The sequence below is a fragment of the Acanthopagrus latus genome, chromosome 12 (assembly GCF_904848185.1).
Source record: "Acanthopagrus latus isolate v.2019 chromosome 12, fAcaLat1.1, whole genome shotgun sequence".
NCBI classification, from domain to species: Eukaryota; Metazoa; Chordata; class Actinopteri; order Spariformes; family Sparidae; genus Acanthopagrus; species Acanthopagrus latus.
In genome coordinates this window covers 6,279,148-6,299,819 of record NC_051050.1, presented here as the reverse complement: position 1 = coordinate 6,299,819, position 20,672 = coordinate 6,279,148, and the positions used below count along the sequence as shown (strand labels likewise).

General features: G+C 40.6%; 1 protein-coding gene across 2 annotated transcripts in view; it reads left to right on the top strand.

The window, feature by feature from the left end:
• arrdc1b (arrestin domain containing 1b) overlaps positions 1 to 20,672 on the top strand; it is a 38,029-nt gene that overhangs the window by 10,185 nt on the left and 7,172 nt on the right. For both annotated transcript variants that reach the window (XM_037116527.1, XM_037116529.1), the window contains exons 2-3: positions 11,237 to 11,347; positions 16,090 to 16,140. In XM_037116527.1, the coding sequence (XP_036972422.1) occupies positions 11,237 to 11,347; positions 16,090 to 16,140 (162 nt within the window). The remainder of the gene's footprint in view (positions 1 to 11,236; positions 11,348 to 16,089; positions 16,141 to 20,672) is intronic.

Genomic DNA, 20,672 nt, shown 5'->3' with positions numbered 1-20,672 from the left:
CCGTTAATGAATTATTTCATGAAGGATTTACCAATTCCACTAGCATTGTCAACTATAGCCACTATAGCCACCATACCCACGTGCACATCAGAGTCAGTCACTGCAGAGCACACCCCCCACGACATACCTTAAGAAACACGCAGATTTATACCTGCAGCAGTGCCAGCTGGACCGGGATTTTGCCGGCGGTTTGGACCCGTTCTGTGCATCTAAACTGACTGTTGTGGATTAATGAGACTGAACGTGTCAGGACCGAGTCTATTCCGGTCTGAGGAGATCTGGATACGGGAGGACGCCCTACCTCCTAAGTCGATGGACGTGCTGGCGCGTCCAAAACCGGACTTGCGATAAATAATGTCTGCCACGCTATTTCGCGAACATTGCCGTCACGTTTGCTTGTGTCTGGTACAGGAAGAAAAGGTAAAAACGGACTTTTGTCGCGAAAGTGTCTGCAAGCAGGAAATGTTTGCAAGCACGATAACATGTTCCTATTGGTTGGAAAAGGCACCACATCAACCAATCACAAAATTATATGGCAAAACAGAGGCAGAAGAGTAACAGCAGCAGTGACGGTGACAGAGACCGTGGTAGAGATGAGACCTGAGCCTGAGGCATTGCCTGCATTTAAATGTAAATAGTTACATATAACTTTGTAAATTTCAAAAACTGCAACTGCAAACAACAATTTATATTTGCATTATAAGTAATAATAACGGTTCGTTGGAGGTTTTCACAGTAAAAAAGTTTTCCACTCTGATTTTATGTTTTTTTGTGATTTTAGGGCCATTGTGTTAATACAGTATGTCAAAATGAAACTAACTGTACAGTCACACATGTAAGATTGTGCTGCCAATAATGACACCAAACAAGTCAAGATTAATAGTTTTTACGGTAAAATATAATGGTAAGATCAAAAGTATTCAAAAATGACCAATTATATCCCTGACGTCCCACCTTCAAACACAACCTCATTTGGCCATCCATGAAAACGCTCCTTAACCTCTCACTTTTCTATAGGAATACATATTTCCTACGGGCAATGCACTAGTGTCTATTATACAGTGTGTTTGCTCCATCTTCTCTGAAACAACCACAGCTGCTGTGAAATTGCTTCTTTACGAGTTGTGGGCAAGTCATGATAATGTGTCCAAAAGTTAGATAAGAGCACATATAGCCCAAGTCTTTGCTTAGCGCTCATGATTCAGGTATCAGTTCTGCAAATAATGAAAACACTGTAGCAGCTTAAATACACCCATATCATAAAAGCATCTGTGACGCTTAGCCAGAGGGAGTGAGCAGAGGTCTCAAGGTCACTGTTTGGCTTCAGTTGATACTAAATGACTAATCGCATCATCAAAGCTGATGACTGTAGTTTTGTGCACAGTAAATATATCTTAAGTCTTTACCTGGATACAAAGGCAGAAGGCCTGTTTCAACAAAATGAGTTGTTGAGTTGTTGAACTTTCTGACTAAACTTTGGTCTATGAGTCATCGCAGTCAGATCTTGTGGCCTCAACTGTCATGACTAAGGAAATAACTTCAAGCACACCCATTTAAAAAAAGAAAACTGTTCCTTTTTGCCTCGGATCTGTCCAGCCCTCTCTTAAATCTTCATCTGAAAAAGTATTTTTATGCTGCTTCCTATCTGACTACAAGAAAATGAGATCCGGTCAACTGAGGACACCACTTACTGCCACAAAGGAGAAGCCAATGCTTAATGTAATTCTCTGCTGACATAGGTACCATCAAAAGTGACCCCAGGCTGGTGAAGAGGCAGTGTTTACACAACATGTAACCAAGCAAGCCTAATACAAACATCAGGAAATACTCCGAGGATTTACTGATTAATTCACTTCTTGTCCAACATATGTCATACAAAGAAAGCCTAGTGAAAATATAGCAAATAAAAGTGTGCTATATCGTATGAATATTTGTTGTCCTGATATACAGAGGCAGAGTGTGTCTCCTCACATGACAATTTCTGTCTAAATTTGAGGCAAATGCAGTGAAATGTTGCAGGCATTTGTGGCATGATATGAAACGTGCAGAGCACAGATTACATGTCTGCTGGTTGTTCTATGATGTAACTTCTTGTAGGGATAAGCCTCTTACACATGCATGCAAACATACGCAGGAGGTGGTTTGTAGTCTGCTTGCGAACATCATTAACTGATCCTACTGGTGTGGGCATAGCTCATCAGCAACCAGTGATGAGTGATGAGAGCTAGTTTGACATGGCCAATGTCATAGGTTCTCTCAGTTAAGTCGAAGTAGACTCCTGCCGGGATAAACACCAATCATTGGTATCTGATGTTTTGGTGATGGCAGTACAGAGCAATTGGTTGGATGTATACAATATTTCCGCTATATACATTCAGGACCGGTGGACCACAGCAGCTTGATAAAACAGGAAATGAAATATTATAATCTAGATAACAAACAAAAACAGACCAAAGTTGATGACTGCCCAGTAATCATTACCACATTATTACGAAACCACAAACCTCTTTGAACTCGGCCTTCATTTTGATTGTAACTACATTTTGACACTGTGATGTTTACAGACAGACAGACAGGCAGATGAGATGAAAACAATGCCAGCTGTGCTAGAGTAGATGGGAACTGGGTTACAGTGATCTGATAAATGTGGGCCAGGGGTGTGAAGGACCACTCGGGTGCAGGGGACCACTGCAGACCTGTATGTTTTGTGACTATACCTTTTACGGTTGCAACACTATCACAATCATAAACATCTGTCCACAAACAGACAATGATATAAACACCTGCCAAAGTACTCAAAAACACTTACAAACTCACAAATTGAAAACACGACCAACCAATGCTGATGTGGCTGGTAACAAGCATAACCAAATATGAGCAAAATTAGTGCTGCAGCTGCTTAAAACCAACCGACAATTGATGGGGAACAAATATAAAAATGGCCTCTTGCGACTGCTCCTTTAAAACAGTTACAGAGGAAACACTGTGTAAGTGTACTTAGTCACTGAGTCTTCTCTCTCCCCTGACATAGTCAGTTGACAGGCCTTGGAAAAGACAATGGCAGTCTCCAACTGTTGTATGATCATTTGCCAATTCTTAGAATCACAAACACAAATGCACTAATGCAAGGTTTAGAGGCACAGAGCGAGTGTAGTTCCTGAATTCTGCTCTTGTGGTTTCTTACTTCCTGAGACTGTCTGGTTGAAAGGCTCTCACAGAGGACATGAAGCTGTGCATCAATTTCTTCTTCCCTTTCACTGAGGCAGCTCTCAAAGCAGGGTTTCTGTCTGTTACTGATCTAACAGAGGTAACTCAGGACGTGTCTGAACGAACAGCCCAGGCTCTGTTCTGTTGCAGGGGATTCCCTTACAGTCAGGGTAATAGATCATAAGATCAGATGGCCGTGTTTGACATGTCTCACTGAGAGGCATTAAAAAGGAGACGAGGGAGGGGGATGTTGGAAAAGAGAGCCGGACTAATTGTTTGCAGCGCTTAAAGATTTAATGAAGGTAGTAAGTGTAGCATCAGATTACTCCAGTGTCCTGTGGTGCAGAGTGAAGGCTGTGACCTCTAGAGTTTGTCCAAGAACCATGAAATATTTTTTAATGAAGGGTTATAGAAAAACTGGGGGAACAGAGGTTTCAGTGCATTGTGTTCTCTGGCCTTCACAGCTAGCTTCACTGCTGCAATAAAAAAATGATTATCTTAAAACTCAGTTTGAGAGCTGATCTCGTGGTAAAATGAGTCTCTAAAGCGCAGGATGGTCTGTCCACCAAAAATGGACCAGTGGGGCCTGACAAATACATATATTTCACACCTAAAGCCACATACACAAAATTCATCTTTAAGTGGTTGGAAGTCAGTGGTTGGAGTGTTTTTCTCATGGTTGCTTCATAAAAACGAACGGCCTGCGGCGGATCTGATGCAGCCAAGTGTGAGCTGTGGTTTCCCCACTGGTAAACACACCTCTGCAGTGTCTTGGGGCTCCTTGGGTGAAGCACATGTGCTGGGTGGCAGAGCAGTGGCCCACTACTTCCAACTAACAAGCCTAGAGTCACTCTTGCAGTGCAAAGCGGCTCCCCAGAATGAGTCTAGCAGTCAGTGTGCCAGCGTGAAGAGACATTACCGAAGCCTGTGTGAGTTAACAGTTTGAGTGAGGCGCAGAGTGCTGAAGTCCTGCCTCTGCTGCCGAACTTTGTATGGTAGTGAGTGGAGATGGGTAAACCATTTTGAATCCCATTTGAATTGTGCCATGAATTACTCATGTGATGTTTGTCAATTTTTTTTTTTTAAGCATTTCAAAAATATATAATTATAAAGACAGCTGACAATCGTGTCTGTGACGTTGTCTCATTGAATGGTCACCAAAGCCTGTAACTTAAACATTGTAGCTGGTCCTGTACATCAGCTTGCTCGCAGAACTGACAAACTGTCCTTTAACCTAACTGCAGTTGTCACTATGGCCAGATTTATTGTGATTTTGTTCATTTTGATGATCTTTTCTCTGCCAAGGTGGCAGCCATGTTGGTGTTGGTGACGTATTTTGAGTGAGACTATGTAGTTCATTGAGCGAACAACACAAAAAAAATATTTTACTTTAATTTTAGTCCAACTGCGACTTTCTTGACTTACCAAAATAAGGTCCCATGTGGTCTACAGGAAGGGGCATGACTTCGGCACTCTAAAGAGAACGCAACCAACGAAGCCAACCAATCATAGGTGAGATATGCAGGGTTTTATGAGAACAAGTCTGTCTTCTTGAGCAGTATGAATGTGCTCTCTGCTCAAACAGAACAATACAGCAACAAGGACAGAGAACAAAATGCATTCATATGGGTTTCCCATGGTCCCTTGGCGGTATTGCAGCATTTTATTAGTGCGATATTGTGAAATTTGGTATATCATTTCATCCTTACTAATTCATATCTGACATTTCAGTTTACTTTTATGTTACCAGAACAGACACTAAAGTGCTGCATCCGCTGCATGTTTTGTTTCTACAGAAGCCTCATTTAAAACAGTTGGGTCTTATCACACAATAACTGCTTTGGGAGTTGCCGTGCCTCATTATGCTAGAATGTATAAATGACATCCAAAGAGCCTTTTAGTGCATGTGAGGAATGCTGATCAATTCATTTCATTCAAGCAGTCTTCTCTAATCTCATTCAAACTCCTCCTGACCCACTTCAGAATGAAATCCTAGTTGTAAAGACAGAGTTCTGTTTTGCCTGAGAGGTCGTGGGTTCCCTCATCCTGCTTTGTTCCTGCAAAGTTCAGACCTAAAACAAAGTCACTGAGGCTCCTTTTGTGCATCCAGACGTCAGCTGAAACTGACCTCTTTGAAATCAGTGTAAATAAGGAACTGTCATTATCAGGCCAGCTTCCCTGCATGCTTCCCACCAACCCCCAAGCTGACTCATTTTTCCCAAGTTCTGATGCAACAGGCAGAAAGCGCTCACTGAATCCCACATACACAGCTCAGAAACAGCTGTTGCTAAAGCAATATATGTCACTCAGTGTTGACTGATAAAATGTGTACCAGTTTGAAAACGTGATTTTCTGTCCAGAAAATAAGCTGTACATTTGAACGTCTGGATACATACAGTCTTTCTTAGCTAGTTATGCCCCAAAGAACAAAATTCCTACATAGGGACAGGTAGAAGAGAAAAGTTGGAGTGACATCAACGATATTACCAAAAAGTGTGAAGAAAATGATGTCCTTAACATTAGAAATTAGGGTTGAGGGATTCTGGAGAAAAAAAGTGTTCCTAGTTCCTAGTTGTCAAATTCTGACAAAGTGGACATGAGACTCAACAATTTACCAGAATCCCTCATCCCACAACTGCCTTACTAAACTATGTATAACTGTAACTACTTGCTTATACTCAACATCCACCAGTGAAACTGGCCCAAAAAAACAAACACATTTAACTGCAGTAATTTTATAGAGACAGCAATTCTTTGGTTAAAATTTGAACCAAATGCCAACCCAAAACATCACGTGTTATCCTGAAAACATAACCTCCCAGAAAAGTAGAATTGTGATATCAGATTCAGCCCCGAAAGTTGTATTGTAGCAGCACCAGTATCAACAAATTTCAAACAAGAACGAGCCATGTATGAGCAAGATGATATGCTCTGATACACTACAAGACAAAGAGGTGTGGTGTTTCCTCTGCCGAGTGTGTTTCGTATCTCATGACACTTCTGTTTTACTTTTTCATCCCTTCTGTGACCAAAAACAGGATATACTTATGCACAATGGCACCAACCAGATCATCTTCCTGAGTTGTTTTCTTACTGAACAGCACCACACCTTCGACTCCCAACCCACATCCTCCATGACCCACCAACACTCTGTTCCAACCCACATCAGAGAAACCTTTGATACAATAAAACACAGCAGTCGTGTTAAGGCAGTGAGACATGGTAGCACTATTGATTGCATCTTCTCTCCTGAATCTGTCTGCCCACACAGTCTAATTGCAAAATCAAATGAGTAGTAGAACCAGGATCGCCTCCGCCTACAGACACTCTCATTGAACCATGTAGAGGACCTTGACAGACTCCTGTGTGTTGGCAACACATTCAGGCAGCTGCTGAGTCAGAGCATGCTCTACTGCTGACTTCTCTCTTGCTTCTGACTGTCAGCCTCCCTCAGGCTGTGGTTTTATCTGTAGAGAGCCGGCCCCTGGCGTAGATTCCTGTGCTGGCAGTTGCAAGGTGTGATCCAAAGCCGCTGGTGTGTTGTAGACAAGTTGGAAACTTAGCTGCAGGATTTCTGTCTTTTATCTGGTTTGTGAAGGACTACTTGATCGCAAGTGTATCCAGAATCTGGAACGTCACTGCCTATTTCTTGCCTCAGATTGTAGTGTCGATTCTTCCACACCACCAAAATGGTAAAAAAAATATATATAAGAAAAGAATTCAAGTAGGATGAAGTGATGTTTTAGCCAGCTGCATAATTCCAGCTTCAGAAATTGAACTCCTAATTCGTTCAGTAACATTAAAGAGGCAAAAAACGTGTCTGCTACAATAATTATGTACCGCTGGTACATAACCTTTATGATCTAGTACTCATTTTGATATGAATATATGGCAAAAGCATCATGCAGCCCAAACTACTATATAATACACTTGAAAATGTAAATAAAACCGGTGTTTGGGAACAAGTACAATACAGTAGTTTTGTTGCTATGCCAGAAAAAGATAAACAAATCAGTATTCCGTTTTAACAAGAAAACTGCCTATTGTTATGACAAGATCTCTTATGTTATAACAAGAAATTGTCAGGCCCTGTGATGGACTGGCGACCTGTCCAGGGTGTCCCCTGCCTTCGCCCTAAGTCAGCTGGGATAGGCTCCAGCCCCCCCGCGACCCTGCAGAGGATTAAGCGGCGTACATAGAATATGTACAGATGATGGATGGATGGATGGAAGAAATTGTCATGTTACAGCATACAAAGTCATCACATTATAAAAATACACTTTTCTTGTTTTAACAACATGCTGTTTATCTTGTTGTAATGTAAGACATATTATGTTAAAACTTGTTTTGTCATATTAAGAACCTAAACTATTATGAACCTCAGTATTACATCAGATGTTTGATTTTATAATTTCTTGTTATAACAAGAAGTGAAAGTATCTTGTTATAAATTGAAAAGTTTCATAATAAGATTGATTGTTGTTATCAAAGAAAACAATATAAGTTTGCATTTATTAATAACGTGAATAAATCCTCTTATAACTTAAAAATATGTTGTGATAATGTTAAAACACTTAGCACTAAACTTTTTGTGTACTTCGTCATGAAATAACAATATTTCATTATAATTTGGAACTATTTTACTGTAACCCTCAAAATATGTTGTTGTAACAGTAAACTTTGACTAAACTATACTAAACTTACCAACTATAATTTAATACTTATCCTTTTTCAGTTGGGCATTGCTGGATATTCATTAATATAACAGTAGCTAATGGAACTGGAACTTGATGGACATAACTATGTAGGTAAATCTCGATAATTCTTTGGGGCAAAAGGAAAAGACTCGGTTAGCCACACAGGGTACAGAACAGAAATAACACCAGCGAAAACCCCATGAGGTCAACAAGAACCAGGCTCAAGGTCAAAGCTCAGGTTTAGGTTTGGGGCTTCTAACGTCCTCATGGTGTCTGTGACATCCTCCAAGTGTGTCTGGATGTGCGGCTCATCAAACACTTCATCTCTACTCCTGGTCCATGTGATCCCATGTGTCTGTAGAGAGGCCAACCCATTATCCAGCTACAGACAGTCAGTCTGTAGCTGCCACAACAGGCCGTCTCTGGTGACACAACTATTCACTATTCAGCTCTGCTACAGCCGCTCTTCCTGGAGCTAATGCTGCTGCTGCTGCTGTTGGGGATATTAACAGATTACCTCTGTGCTGACATTTCATGGGCTGAGCTCTTTACTTTTCCACAACAGACAGCTGTAAACAATAACTTGTCACAGTAATGGCTCCTGTTTCTGTCTTATTTATGTGCTTCGCACATTGTTGCTTCTGTGAAGTGTAATGACTCCACAAAGCTCACACGGCGTGTTAATGTGGAGTATAAAGGTATTATTCCTCATGAATGAGGCAGATGGCTGTAGGGGCAGATTGCAGGGTTTAATTAATGACCAAATAAATGGACGTTTGTCGCATGGCTGAAGGGCACCTCTTGGTTTTGTGAGCTGCAGATTTTGGTTTTTGTTTTTACCGGCAGCAGAGGTCCCTCCCCCTTCCCCCAGACTGTGCCAGCAGTCCTGCCGGTGTGGAGAGCGCAGCCATCTGCCACTCTGAGTGTGTGTGAGTGTGTGTGTGCTCTGTGATGCCAGCACAGGATACTGCCTGGGTGTGGGCCTGTGATTGGCGGAACACAGTCTGTGGCATGACAGTTTTTTCTTTTTCTTTTTTTTAAACTCCAGAGCCTGTCTTCGGGTTTTGTTTCTGCTTTTTTTGCCTGGACATGTTCCCATAAAACCAGAAATCTTTGAGCGTTGTGCCAAAACCATGCTGGTATTCTATGCCTGTGCAGCCACACTGTCATGCAATTGTTGAACAACGACAGCAGGTAGACAGTTTGTAAAAAATCTTTTAAAGGCAGCAAGCCCCAGTATCTAGGCCATTAGACCATTGTGGCAAAATGTTGCCAATCTATGAGAAGGACAGCATTATGGCAATATTGGATCAGCAAGATGTTGCATCAATGTGATGAAGCACCTTGGTATTAAAACAGACAGAAATATCTCTATAATAGTTGGATAGATTGCCTTGACAGTACGCACAGATATTCGTGACCCCTAGAAAATGAGTCTTATTGACTTTGGTGATTACCTGACTTTTCTAATTTGAATGATTTTGTTATCCTTTAATCGCCATTTAATATTGCCAATACTGTGTGGTTTATGACCAAATGGTTTAACTTGAGCTATAAGATGATTTTTACTTAGTGACATTCAGTAAATGTGTGCATGCTAACATGCTAAACAAAGGCAGTGAACACAGAAAAAAACATTTTACCTGCACATGTTGGCATTATGTGAGCATAATGATAATATAAATCGTATATCCACGCTTTGCATTGACAATTACATATACTGTGCCTGTCAGTGAATATTACTGTCAGGTACAGGTGTTAGCAAATCTTTGGTGAGATGTTTTCTTCTTTTTTTTATTTACCTTTTCTTGTTACATATAGCCTGGTTGAGGTATTGTTCATGTTATGTTGGATATGTATATTATGGGGGTTAATGTTGTTGTGCAGCTGTTTGGGTGAAGGTTAAGTGAGTCCCTGATACATCTGAAAAGTTTTGCTTCTTCAAATAGGAGTTCAAATTAAAAGTGTTTGTACTCTTAGAAATGAAATAAAGAAGTGAAGACATTCAGAAGGTAGATTGGGACATTTAACATTTATATTTATCCATGTCTCTGTCTGTATGTCTGTCTGTCTGTCTTACTGTCTGCCTGCTTATCGGAATACTGAGATAATGCTGAGGCTGGGCCATCTTTCTGTTTAATCCTCTGGCTTCTGTCACTGTGTGTGTGTGTGTGTGTGTGTTGTACGTGTGTGTGTGTGTGTGTGTGTGTGTGTGTGTGTGTGTGTGTGCGCGTGTTATCAGAGAGTTTTCATTTCCTCACAGACAGATCAACAGAGAGACAAGGGGGACAGAGAGAGGAGGGATGACGAAGAGAGGCTGAGTTTGCGCTGCACAGTGCTGTTTCTGCCGCTCGCGGTTTTCGCTGTTGGTTAACCGTTGTCTATCACAGAATGTACCTGGCACCACTGTGAACTTTTCAAGGCCTTTTTGTATAGTTAACATAACTCTATCTGTTGGATCTTTTAAGCGTGAGAAGATGATCATTTCCTGTACCCTAAGCAGCCACACAGGGGAACAAGATGCTTAACTCACTGGTTAACCCTAATCCAATGGCAGGGGAACAGACAAAGCATCACAGAGTGCATAGCTGCTGCTCGTAACGGCTCCTTGTTGTTGTTGTGCTTGTACTCAGTTTTTGTTTTTCCCAAATCATGTTTTTGTGGCATTGTAACAGATTAGGGGCAAAAAAAATCTTTGTGCATCTCTTTATTTTCATTCATGCATTCTTCTTTATTATCAGCTTTATCCAACCTGTTGCTTGATCACAGGCCCTACTGTAACAATCACCCTGTTGAAACGCAGGTCTAACATGACGCTGCAGGTGACAATCAGTCAGTGCTGTGACCAGTCAAACCTGATGCTTCCAGGTCTTTATTCACAGTGACCTCTTTAATTTCACAGCAGCTTTCAGATAAAGTTACTCCCTCTCTTTCATCTGTTGACACAAACACAGCCTGCTGTGATTATTTACCACCATAGCAGGGTGAACACAAGCACTGCCAGAGGCCAGTAGTTATTTGGCCAGTTCTGAATTATTCACTCTGAGGTGTTCAAACTGACTGCTGCTCCAAATGATATTAATGTGAATGGTGATTCCCATGGAGGTGTGTTCCCAGCATCAGTTGAGAAAACGATTGTGAGAGGAGGGTTCTGTTGTTTACAAGACCAAGATCAATTTACATGGCAAGTATCCAAAAGGATTTTGTTAGTCAGACAAACAAAGACATTTTGGCTCTTGTGGCATATCAAGAAAATAATCTGCAGATGAATAAATAATGAAAACAACAACCCTACAATAATAGTAGATTGACTCTTGTTTCTGTTTTCACAGCCATCAAGGTGAACTGTCAGGGCTCATGTGGGATCTCCAACAAAATGAACGACAGCTCATGGGCCCTGGAGGAGCAATACTTCAACAGCACATTGTCCGTTGCTGACAAAGGTGAGGACCGACCAGCACACAGCCTTCTTTCTTCATTGGCTGCTGTTGATCTCCATTCATATTTGTGTACAATATTAAGAAACATCATTCATCTCATGTGTACTACAAAGAATGGATACCAACGGCTGCCTGGAAGTCAAACACTAAAAGTGAACTGGTGTTTATTTGTCAAACCTGCGTAGCCCTTGAGCAACACAACACCTATAAGCTCAAGTGACTGTATATTCCCTGCTGACATCCCATATGTGAACAAAACTGTTTTATCCATTTCCTCTGAGAGCACTGAAATGTCAGAGCCCACACATCCCTGCCATAACAGCACTGTGTGACAGCACTGAAGCCTCCTGCCTTTCACCTCATTAGGTTTATGGGAAATCTGCTGCAACAGGCCTAATCTCACAGTGGCAGCAGCAGGTTTTTTTGGTCCTGTAGAGAGGAGTTACAGCCTCAATCAGTCAGAGTAACTGTGCCATCCAGTCTGCCTCTCTGCATGTTGCCTCCCTGAGGTGAGACATGGTCATCAGGTTGGACATGCTCCACAGAGGACAGGTTTAGATCTTTCCTCCCACTCTCTGGGTACCATCCTGCCCTCGTGCACTGAGGCCCTGCTCACCCGCGGAAATGAGAGCTTACGGGACCTTTTGTTGCGACCGTGATCTTCCATCTTTTGTATGCGATGCTGATACCGCCCAGAGCCAGAAGGTGAAATGTGCCATGCATGCATGAAATCTGTTGTACAGGGAAATCCACTGTGGAAGTTAATGGCAGTCATTAGAGCATGTAATCCATGCTGGTAAAAACACCAAGAATCAATTCAATGTTTAACTAACAGGACTGTGGTGTGCACCTGTTATATTACATGCTATACTGGTGTGTAGTAATCAAGTAGAATGCTGAAATGTTTCTACCTGTTTTCATTTCATGCTGCTTTATACTTCTACTGTACTACATTTCAGCTAGGATTATTGTTATTTCACTGCATTTATGAAAACTATACATTTTAGTTAACTTGCATTTTGTAAGTTTACATAAAAAATATGATGTATTATTGTAGATTGAAGGCATAGTGCATAAGATTCATATGATATTTATTATGATGTTTTCATATTTGTATAATTACTGAAACTAAGTATTGTTTTTGTTACCTCAGATTGAGCATTTAATATCTACATCCATGGAGTCCAACATGTTTCCACAGCAGCCCAGAACGAACAAAGCAAATATTAGTTCTAGAGACATACATTTGCATTTTTTGTGTGACATTAGTTGAGAGTGGGAGATCTTCAGGACTAGATGCCAGCTAAAGCGTTAAAATACTGCTTGTTAATGCAGAAGCTCCAAGAATCCAATAATTAATCATTCATACATATATGAAATATACTTGACACATATTCAACATTGCTGAATTGGCTGAAGCCAACACATTAACTGCACAATTATTCACAGAGATTATCTGATCGTTCTGCAAACAAATTCATGCCAATATTATGGCCATACATGTTATTAAAACTGCTTTGTTTATTGTATGTGATTCAAATCAGGACTCTTCTGTCATATACCAAACAGGGAAGTGGAACTCATGCACCAAAGCAGGTACAGATTACTCAAACTGAGCCAACAAACAGGCACAGACGTGAACACACCTGCCTCACAAAGCAACATACCTGTTGGCATACAACTGTATAAGCTTTATTCTGAATGATGCATGGATACAGGTGTCTTATCACTCTTTAGAAGAGTAGAAATATATATAGTAAACTTACAGCCAAGGTCTACCTTTATTAAATTATGAGCACTTTAATGAAAGAAAAGAGTTGAGTTGGAAATCAAACCTCAACTCTTGAACTCTTTTACTATATGTGGAAAATTGACACACCTGTCCACAAGACCTGCTGATGTGCAAACACTAAACTTGCCTAAAACTCATTCAGCATCTTAGTTCACACAAACAAACAGTGTTCAGTAAAACACCAGGCGAACCACGCTCCAAAAACAGGAAGACATAACTAATTCATCAGACACTTTCCCTCTGAGCTCTCCTTTATCGCTGTCATTTTTTCGCATCCCATTCTCTTCTGAAAATGGGCTGCTCTGCCCCCAAGGGCCGAGCGACCACACACACACACACACACACACACTATTACACAAAGCAAGCGACGCTCACTTTGGCTGACTGATAATGTGGTATGCCACAGATGCTTGACGGTTGGAGGAGTAAAGACCAGTGATGTCAGTGTCTACTCTTCATCCTGTCACTGCTCAGTTAATAACCCTCAAGGAATAAAGATCTTATCGACCGCTGGATTGAGGTCTAACTAAAGAACTGTTTTAGAAACAGACAGCTTTATATTCGGCCCATGCTTGAGACGGACTCACTGTAGAATTTCATGTGTTTTTTAAAATATTTTAGATTATCCACTGATTAATCTTTACACATATCTGCACAGACATTATTTGTTTGTCATCATGTTTGAAAGGGACTCACAGTTCTGAATGAGAACGGACTTTTAAAAGCACTTTCAAGTACGTAGAAGGTCTTTTATATGTCTTCTTGAATTATATTCAGACAACGTGAGGCATAAAACAACTAAAGAAAATTTATAACGAGTCTATAAAAGGCCTGACACCATTGATGGCACTTGTTCTCAATGCAATCAGTCATTTACTCCTCATATGCGAAGATAAATCTATGACTACAGTGAGAAACCTTGAAATATTTGTATTTTTGCAAAGTGAGAGGAAGAGTCATTTGTTGCCATTCAGAAAACTACAGCTCCCATGAAGCTTTTTCACTGGCACCATGGAAATCATGTGGTCAAGTTTATTCATTTATTGAGTCTCTAATGGAGACGTGAAAGAAGATCAGAACGGTGCCAGGCCACCAGCCTCACTGTTTCTCCAGTCAGTCTTAATTTTTAAGGCATAAGGATTATTGGGTTCAATATACTGCAGCCTTTACACTATGCAATCACTTTTAGCTTTTTTTTTAAGATGACTATTATGTTTTTAACTTCCAGATCCAGATAGTACTGATATTTTTGCCTTGTCCCCCAAGTGTAACATACTAGTTTACATTAGTGCTTGGTTTTAATGTGTTCATGATTGACATTGAGTGAGGTGAAAACTCAAATGAGATTAGGGTTGTATACTCTGGATAAGAACCCCAAAGAGCTTGCCCTGTATAAACTTATGTAGCCCTCTGTTGATCGTTCTCCTTCATCGTATTTTCAAACAGTGTTTCTCTGCCCCTGTGTGAGCTCTACTCTCTGCTGGTGAATATACAAAGTGGCTGTTGCATGACTGCTTCCTCTAGCAGTAAACATGATGCAAATGAACACAGTGCTTCCCCTCAGGAAACTGAGACCAACGGAAAAAGTTGTGCCTGTCCCTAATGAGGTGAGACATGTTGCTGTCTAAAAGAATTTAATTGGGCCTTCAGCGCATCTAGAGAATTAATAACCAGACTGGTTCAAGGTGTTCGTAGTATGACAAGGATGGAAAGGCATTTATTGGTGCCTTTATGCTCTTGTTAAATGTTTAGCGGAGTTATGAAGTCAAGGACTATGAGTAATGGTCTTGGCCAACTGGTACAATACCTGAACACTGCACATGGATTGCTTGGTTATTATCATACACATTCCTAATCTCAGAGGATGTGCTTCACATAGTTTGTTTTGGTCCCAAACACCTCCTCATACTCGATTGCACTTCCTGTTGATTTCCCCAGAATGTCACATGTGTTTCTGAAAACACAGCAAGTGCTGCTTCTCTTAACCCCGTGTTGTCTGATAACATCAGAAATACAACGTTTGCAGACTGACATTGTTGCACTTCAAAGGGTTTTTATTTTTTATCTCCACTGCTGCTTGATTGAACTTAAACTTAAAGTGTGAAAATACATTTTTATTACTTTTTATTTGTTCCTAATGTTCATTTCATTCTTTTCCTCTGCATTAGATCCTGAATTATTTTTGAATGCCTATATCTTGAGAGAATAAGTGTGGTTATTGTTGATATTTTTGTAATTGTTAACAAATCTTTGGTTGTCCAAGGCCAGATATATTTTATCCTCTTTCATTTTGTAAAGTACTGGAATAACATTAGCTACAGATTACATTATCCAGCTGTTTTAGGGAATTATTCAGCTTTTAAAGAAAACAAAAAAAGCTTGATTATGTGTGCGCAGTTTCTAAAGATTTATGTCTTAGTAGGAAAATGCTGGGCAGACAGGGTAGGTCGTCTTGCCAGTAAGAAAAATGTAGAACAAAAATGTAGAAGGCTTATCCTTCAATCTATAAGGGCCATCTTGGCACAATGACCCGCTGAAGAATGCACTCAGTCTTGGGTCGATCACTGCTGTCCTTGTGCCTGTAAGTCATTGATTAACTTTGCTGAGAAACGCTCCAACTTTGCCAGCAACATGACGAACAGTTTATCACTTGCTCTGACACCAGCTGATTGGTTTCAGTCGAGTGTTTTGTCCACAGCAAAGAACATCTCAGCTCGGCTGTCTTTGAACTGCAAAGCCTGTTTGTTTCAGAAACACCTTCCCTCTGGGAAAGTAGGTGAGCGGCACAGACAGGAGGCCTCATGTGGACATCTGATCTTTTACTGCAAGATATACAAAGTCTAAATAAATACACTGACCAACATCCTGATAACTATCAATATATGAGTACCTGTAAAAGTCATTAGCATTTCTTTCTATTATCGTCAAGCTAATAAAACTTTGTCTTTTACAGGAACTCTGGCAGCGGGCGAACACACTTTCCCTTTTCAGTTTCTCATCCCAGGTGAGTTTGAGATTAACTTCAATGACCTGTTTAACCTCATTCTTCCATGTTGGAGGCGCGGCCTCTGTTCCTCTAATAGTTTTCCCATGGACTTGCTTTATCAGTGGCCCAGATGACGTCAGTGGAAGGAGCACGCAGGTGTGATAACCTCTGATAGCGCTGGACTTTTTCTGGCATGTGTACTTCCAAAGTGCTCAGCCTAAAGTCCTTTGTCTCTGACACAAAGCAGACGCACCCACGCAGTGTGTGAGGGATCATTACACAGTTAATGTTTAAGAGACTTGAGAAGAGGATGCCAAATGTGACGCCCTAGCAGGAAAATGAATCACAATACAGCAACAATTACAAACACATTATAAATCTGAGTTAATCTTTCCTGAAGGCTGACATAAAATTACCGCACCATGACATGCAAATAAGATCATATGAACATGCTTGGCACCTGTGAGGGCAATCACACACTGTCTGTCTAGTATCCTCCATTCTCTGAGGCGTGGGCTGAAGCGCAGGGGGGTCCAGGATATTTTTAGTTCACTCTCCTGTTGTGCAGTCACTGTTTAATTGGTCTTCATGCCCCCATGCTTTGCCCTCCCCTCCTATCAGGCCCTCAGAAGGGAGAGCATCAGCACAGGGCATGTTAACTACTGTGAAGTGAGAAGTGGCTCAGCAGAGAGTCAAGTGTCTCCTACTGCCCCCTGCTGGTACAGCATACACACACATGTGCTCCTGAATATATTTAGATTAAGTATTTAGATTGAAAATACTGGATGTGATGGGCTGATGATAACAGTGAAGTTTCTGTCCTCTTTAATGTGTGTTAATGTGTAGAAAACATGTCAACATACTAACACATGCAAATATATGTACATTGATAGAGAATCAAAATCTCACGTTTGAAACAAGTCCCCTGGAAGCAGGATCCAGTGGATGAATATACAGAACCAAATCATCTGGTGTGACCAAGTAATGCAGTGTAAAAGTGCATCCAGGAGTTGCATGAAAACACAGTGCAATTTAAAAGCTATACCCGCTCAAGGATGGAGAGATGGAGACCGTAAGTTTGTTGAAATGTTTGTTAGACTGTTTACACTGACACTAATGATGCAACTATGGCAAGCACAGTCCAGATATCACAACAGCTGTGTTTCAGCTCCTGACAGTGTCCTTGAGCAGGTGACTGAACCCCAGTGTGCTCCTGATGTGCAGCTCAGCTGCCATCAGTGTGTGAAAGTGTGTGCTTTGGTGTTTGAGAAGAGTATGATGTTCAGTTTTGTTGAAACACACTAAGAGGTGTTGATTCAACTTAAAGCTCATTTTGGGGCATCGGTATTTAATTGAGACTTTTTGATGACCAGTTAAAAGTTAATTGTAGTACGTTTAACAAAGCTGCACATTGGAGGACTAAAATAATTTCCTCTGAAGAGCCCAGCTCATTTATCTGAAGTGGAGGAATCAGGTGCTGTTCTTGCCTGATGATTTCTCACTGCTGGAACAAAGACATTCAAAGAGAAGAGGAAGGCGTAGGCTGAGATAAACTCAGTACACGGACGCTTAGAGGAGTAAATAGGGTTAGATAAAATGGTGGATGGCCTCATTCCAAACAGACACAAGATACAATTTCAGGAAGAGAAGAGCGATAACGACAGAATAAAGGAGATGAAAACAATTGATACACTTTGATAGAGTGCCTCAAACTTTTATCCTTTGTAAATGAGCATTTTCATACTATCTAAGCATCCTTGTTTTCATACAAATAACCAAGCTGGTTATCTAGTTTCAGGGAATTTTTGGGATAATTTGGGATTTTGGGGGTCTTACTGGCTGCTGGACAAACCGTGTGAAATGTGTGCTGCTTTAAAGCCTGACCTATTGAAATCACCTAAAGTGTTCCTTCTCTACTTTATCTATACGCCTCTGAAGTCAAGATCAAAATTCAAATTTTAAAGTTTAGTGGAACTATGCATGTGGAAGTGTTGTTCATATATAACTTAGGCATCCAAATCAAACTGAGTCTACAGCTACAGCAGTGCTTTGAGCCTTAAAGCCGGCATGCTAACAATCTCACACAGAGAATCATAACATGCTGGTTTAAGCTATATAATGTTATGGTATAATGGTATAGCTAGCCTTGCGGGTATTAAATCATAAACCAAGTAACTGCACAAATTGAAATTTGCATCAGATGATGGCGCTACTTTAAAAGTCAGGGAATCACAATTACATTCATCCTGAGGTTAGCTTTATTGTCCACTAGGGCTGCCATCCACTTTTTTATTACACGGTAATTCTGGCCAAAAAAAATTGTGATCACAATATTATTGTAATATCAATAGAAAATCATAAAATATAATAATAATGCGATCAATCAAATTCATCTTTATGAATTACAAAAATCTTGCACACTCACTTTTCCTGGGTGCGGGAGTGCGTAGAGTGTCTCACTTTCATCTGTCATTTCCTCCCCCAAGGTAGCACACACTGTTGTAGCACTCTAGCTAGTTAGCTAGTTAGCTAGTTACTGCATCATCTTCTTCTTCTTTTTTTATCCTGTGTTATGGCGGATGGCAACAGGTGTTCAGGTGCTTTACTGCTACCTTCTATGACAAGTGACAGAGGAAGATGGAAGAAATTATTTAAGCGGTGCTGCATAACTTACACAATATTATCATTTGTTTATTATAACAAGTATCACAGTTATCATCAATATTAATGTATCGGGACAGCTCCTGTCCAGATCAAATGTCATGGCAGTCCATGCCACAGTTGTTGAGGCAATTCACAAAAAAAACAAAATGTGAACCTCATGATGACCCTGTAGGATTTATCTTGAGGGGACCATGAATTATTCTTGCTTTGAAAACAAATGTATTGTAGCCCAGGTTTAACACAGGTGTCAAGATCTTGTTTACAAATCAAAATGCAAATGCAAACAAGTGCTTACTGAAAGTCCTTTTTAAAACATGATGTTGGGGTACTTCCTGTTGAAACTAAGTTGGCACCTTGAAGTAAAACAGCAGCTAAAGAGCCAGAAGAAGTTCTTTCTCCGCTCAAAAGAACAAGTCAGGCTAAACAATCCTCTGCCACTTTCACAAACCACCAGCAGCTCACTGAGGTGTGTCCCCAGAGAAACTCAGCCCGGTGCTTGAGTCTGTCCCCTGTCAGTCTGTCTGCAACAATTCAACAGCCCACCTTTCATGGTTAATTCTTATTGACAGCAGCAGCAGACTCGTCCCTGGAGCAGCTGCCTGCCTAGCTGACATTAACATCTGAATGAGGATGCGGGGGGAAAAAACGGAACACATTAGAATAGTGATGGTTAGAGTGGCTCAGCTTTAATTTTGACAACTCATTAATCACCTTTTTGTATATCCTGTTTGGAAATTTATATGCAAATTGATTGTACTTGTCGGAAGAGGTTTTTTTTTTCTTGTCTCCCCCTGGCTCTGAATATCTCTCTCCATCTGTCTGTCTGGCTGCTTTCTCCCCAAATAGTTATTTTTACCTCGCTCTCCTTAAATTTCCTTCCCTCCAGCACTTTCCCTCCCCGTTTCCTCTTGTTCACTGTCCTTTTGAGTCACATAAACAATCCGTGTCCTTTCGATGCAAGATGAGATGTGCAGAAATCAGTCTGAAGGACTTACATCTTGTGACAGCTCTGATAAAGGTCTGCGTGGATAAGGACAAATCCAGTTCTGTCCTCCCCCTGCTAGTAATATTTTAAAGTATAATCTATTACATTTTTAGTCTGACGTATCCAACTTTTTTAAAGGCATTGCATTATTGCAATCTTTTGTAAAATAATGTGTTCATGTAAAGATATATGTGGAAATGCTGCATTAAAATGAATCCAACAATGTTCAAACCCAGAGAAATCCACAAGTTTATTCAAGGTAATGGTGAATTTCATTCAGTTGCCGCCAGTACTTCCTGTTTAGGGAAGTCAGAAAGCGAGAAAAACTTAACATGTACTAAACTTCAGAACTTAGTGAACATACATGTCCGATTTAGATAAATGTTCCACAATATCAGCAATCCTTGTTGTTAGCAAGTTTGACTACAGAGTGCATTATTTGTGTTTATTCGCATGACTCATGCAGTGCCTGAAACAGCCAGAGTACTACATTAGCCATGAGATAACGTTGGCCAGCAATGGCATGGAAGGAGAGTGTGTGTGTCTGTGTGTTTGAATTCAGGTAAATCGAAATTTGATAATCACCAGAGACTGTGATTCTCCTTGCTGTAATGTCTCCATGAAATGAAAATACATTTCCTATCCAGCTGCTCCAGCCAGCAGTCAACATAACAAACACCAACAACGGAGCTTTCCTCAGCCAGTCATTGCTGCTGTCAGGCTGATAAACAGGAGTGAAGAAACTTCTTTAATTCCCTGTCCCTTTCTTTATACACAGTTGTTTTTGCCGTACTTGTGCACATGAAAGGCTGTAACAACATGTGTCTGTGCTATGTTTCATGATTTACTTTAAGCAGCATTTCATATTTTGATGGGTTATTCAAGATATATTTGAAACTTC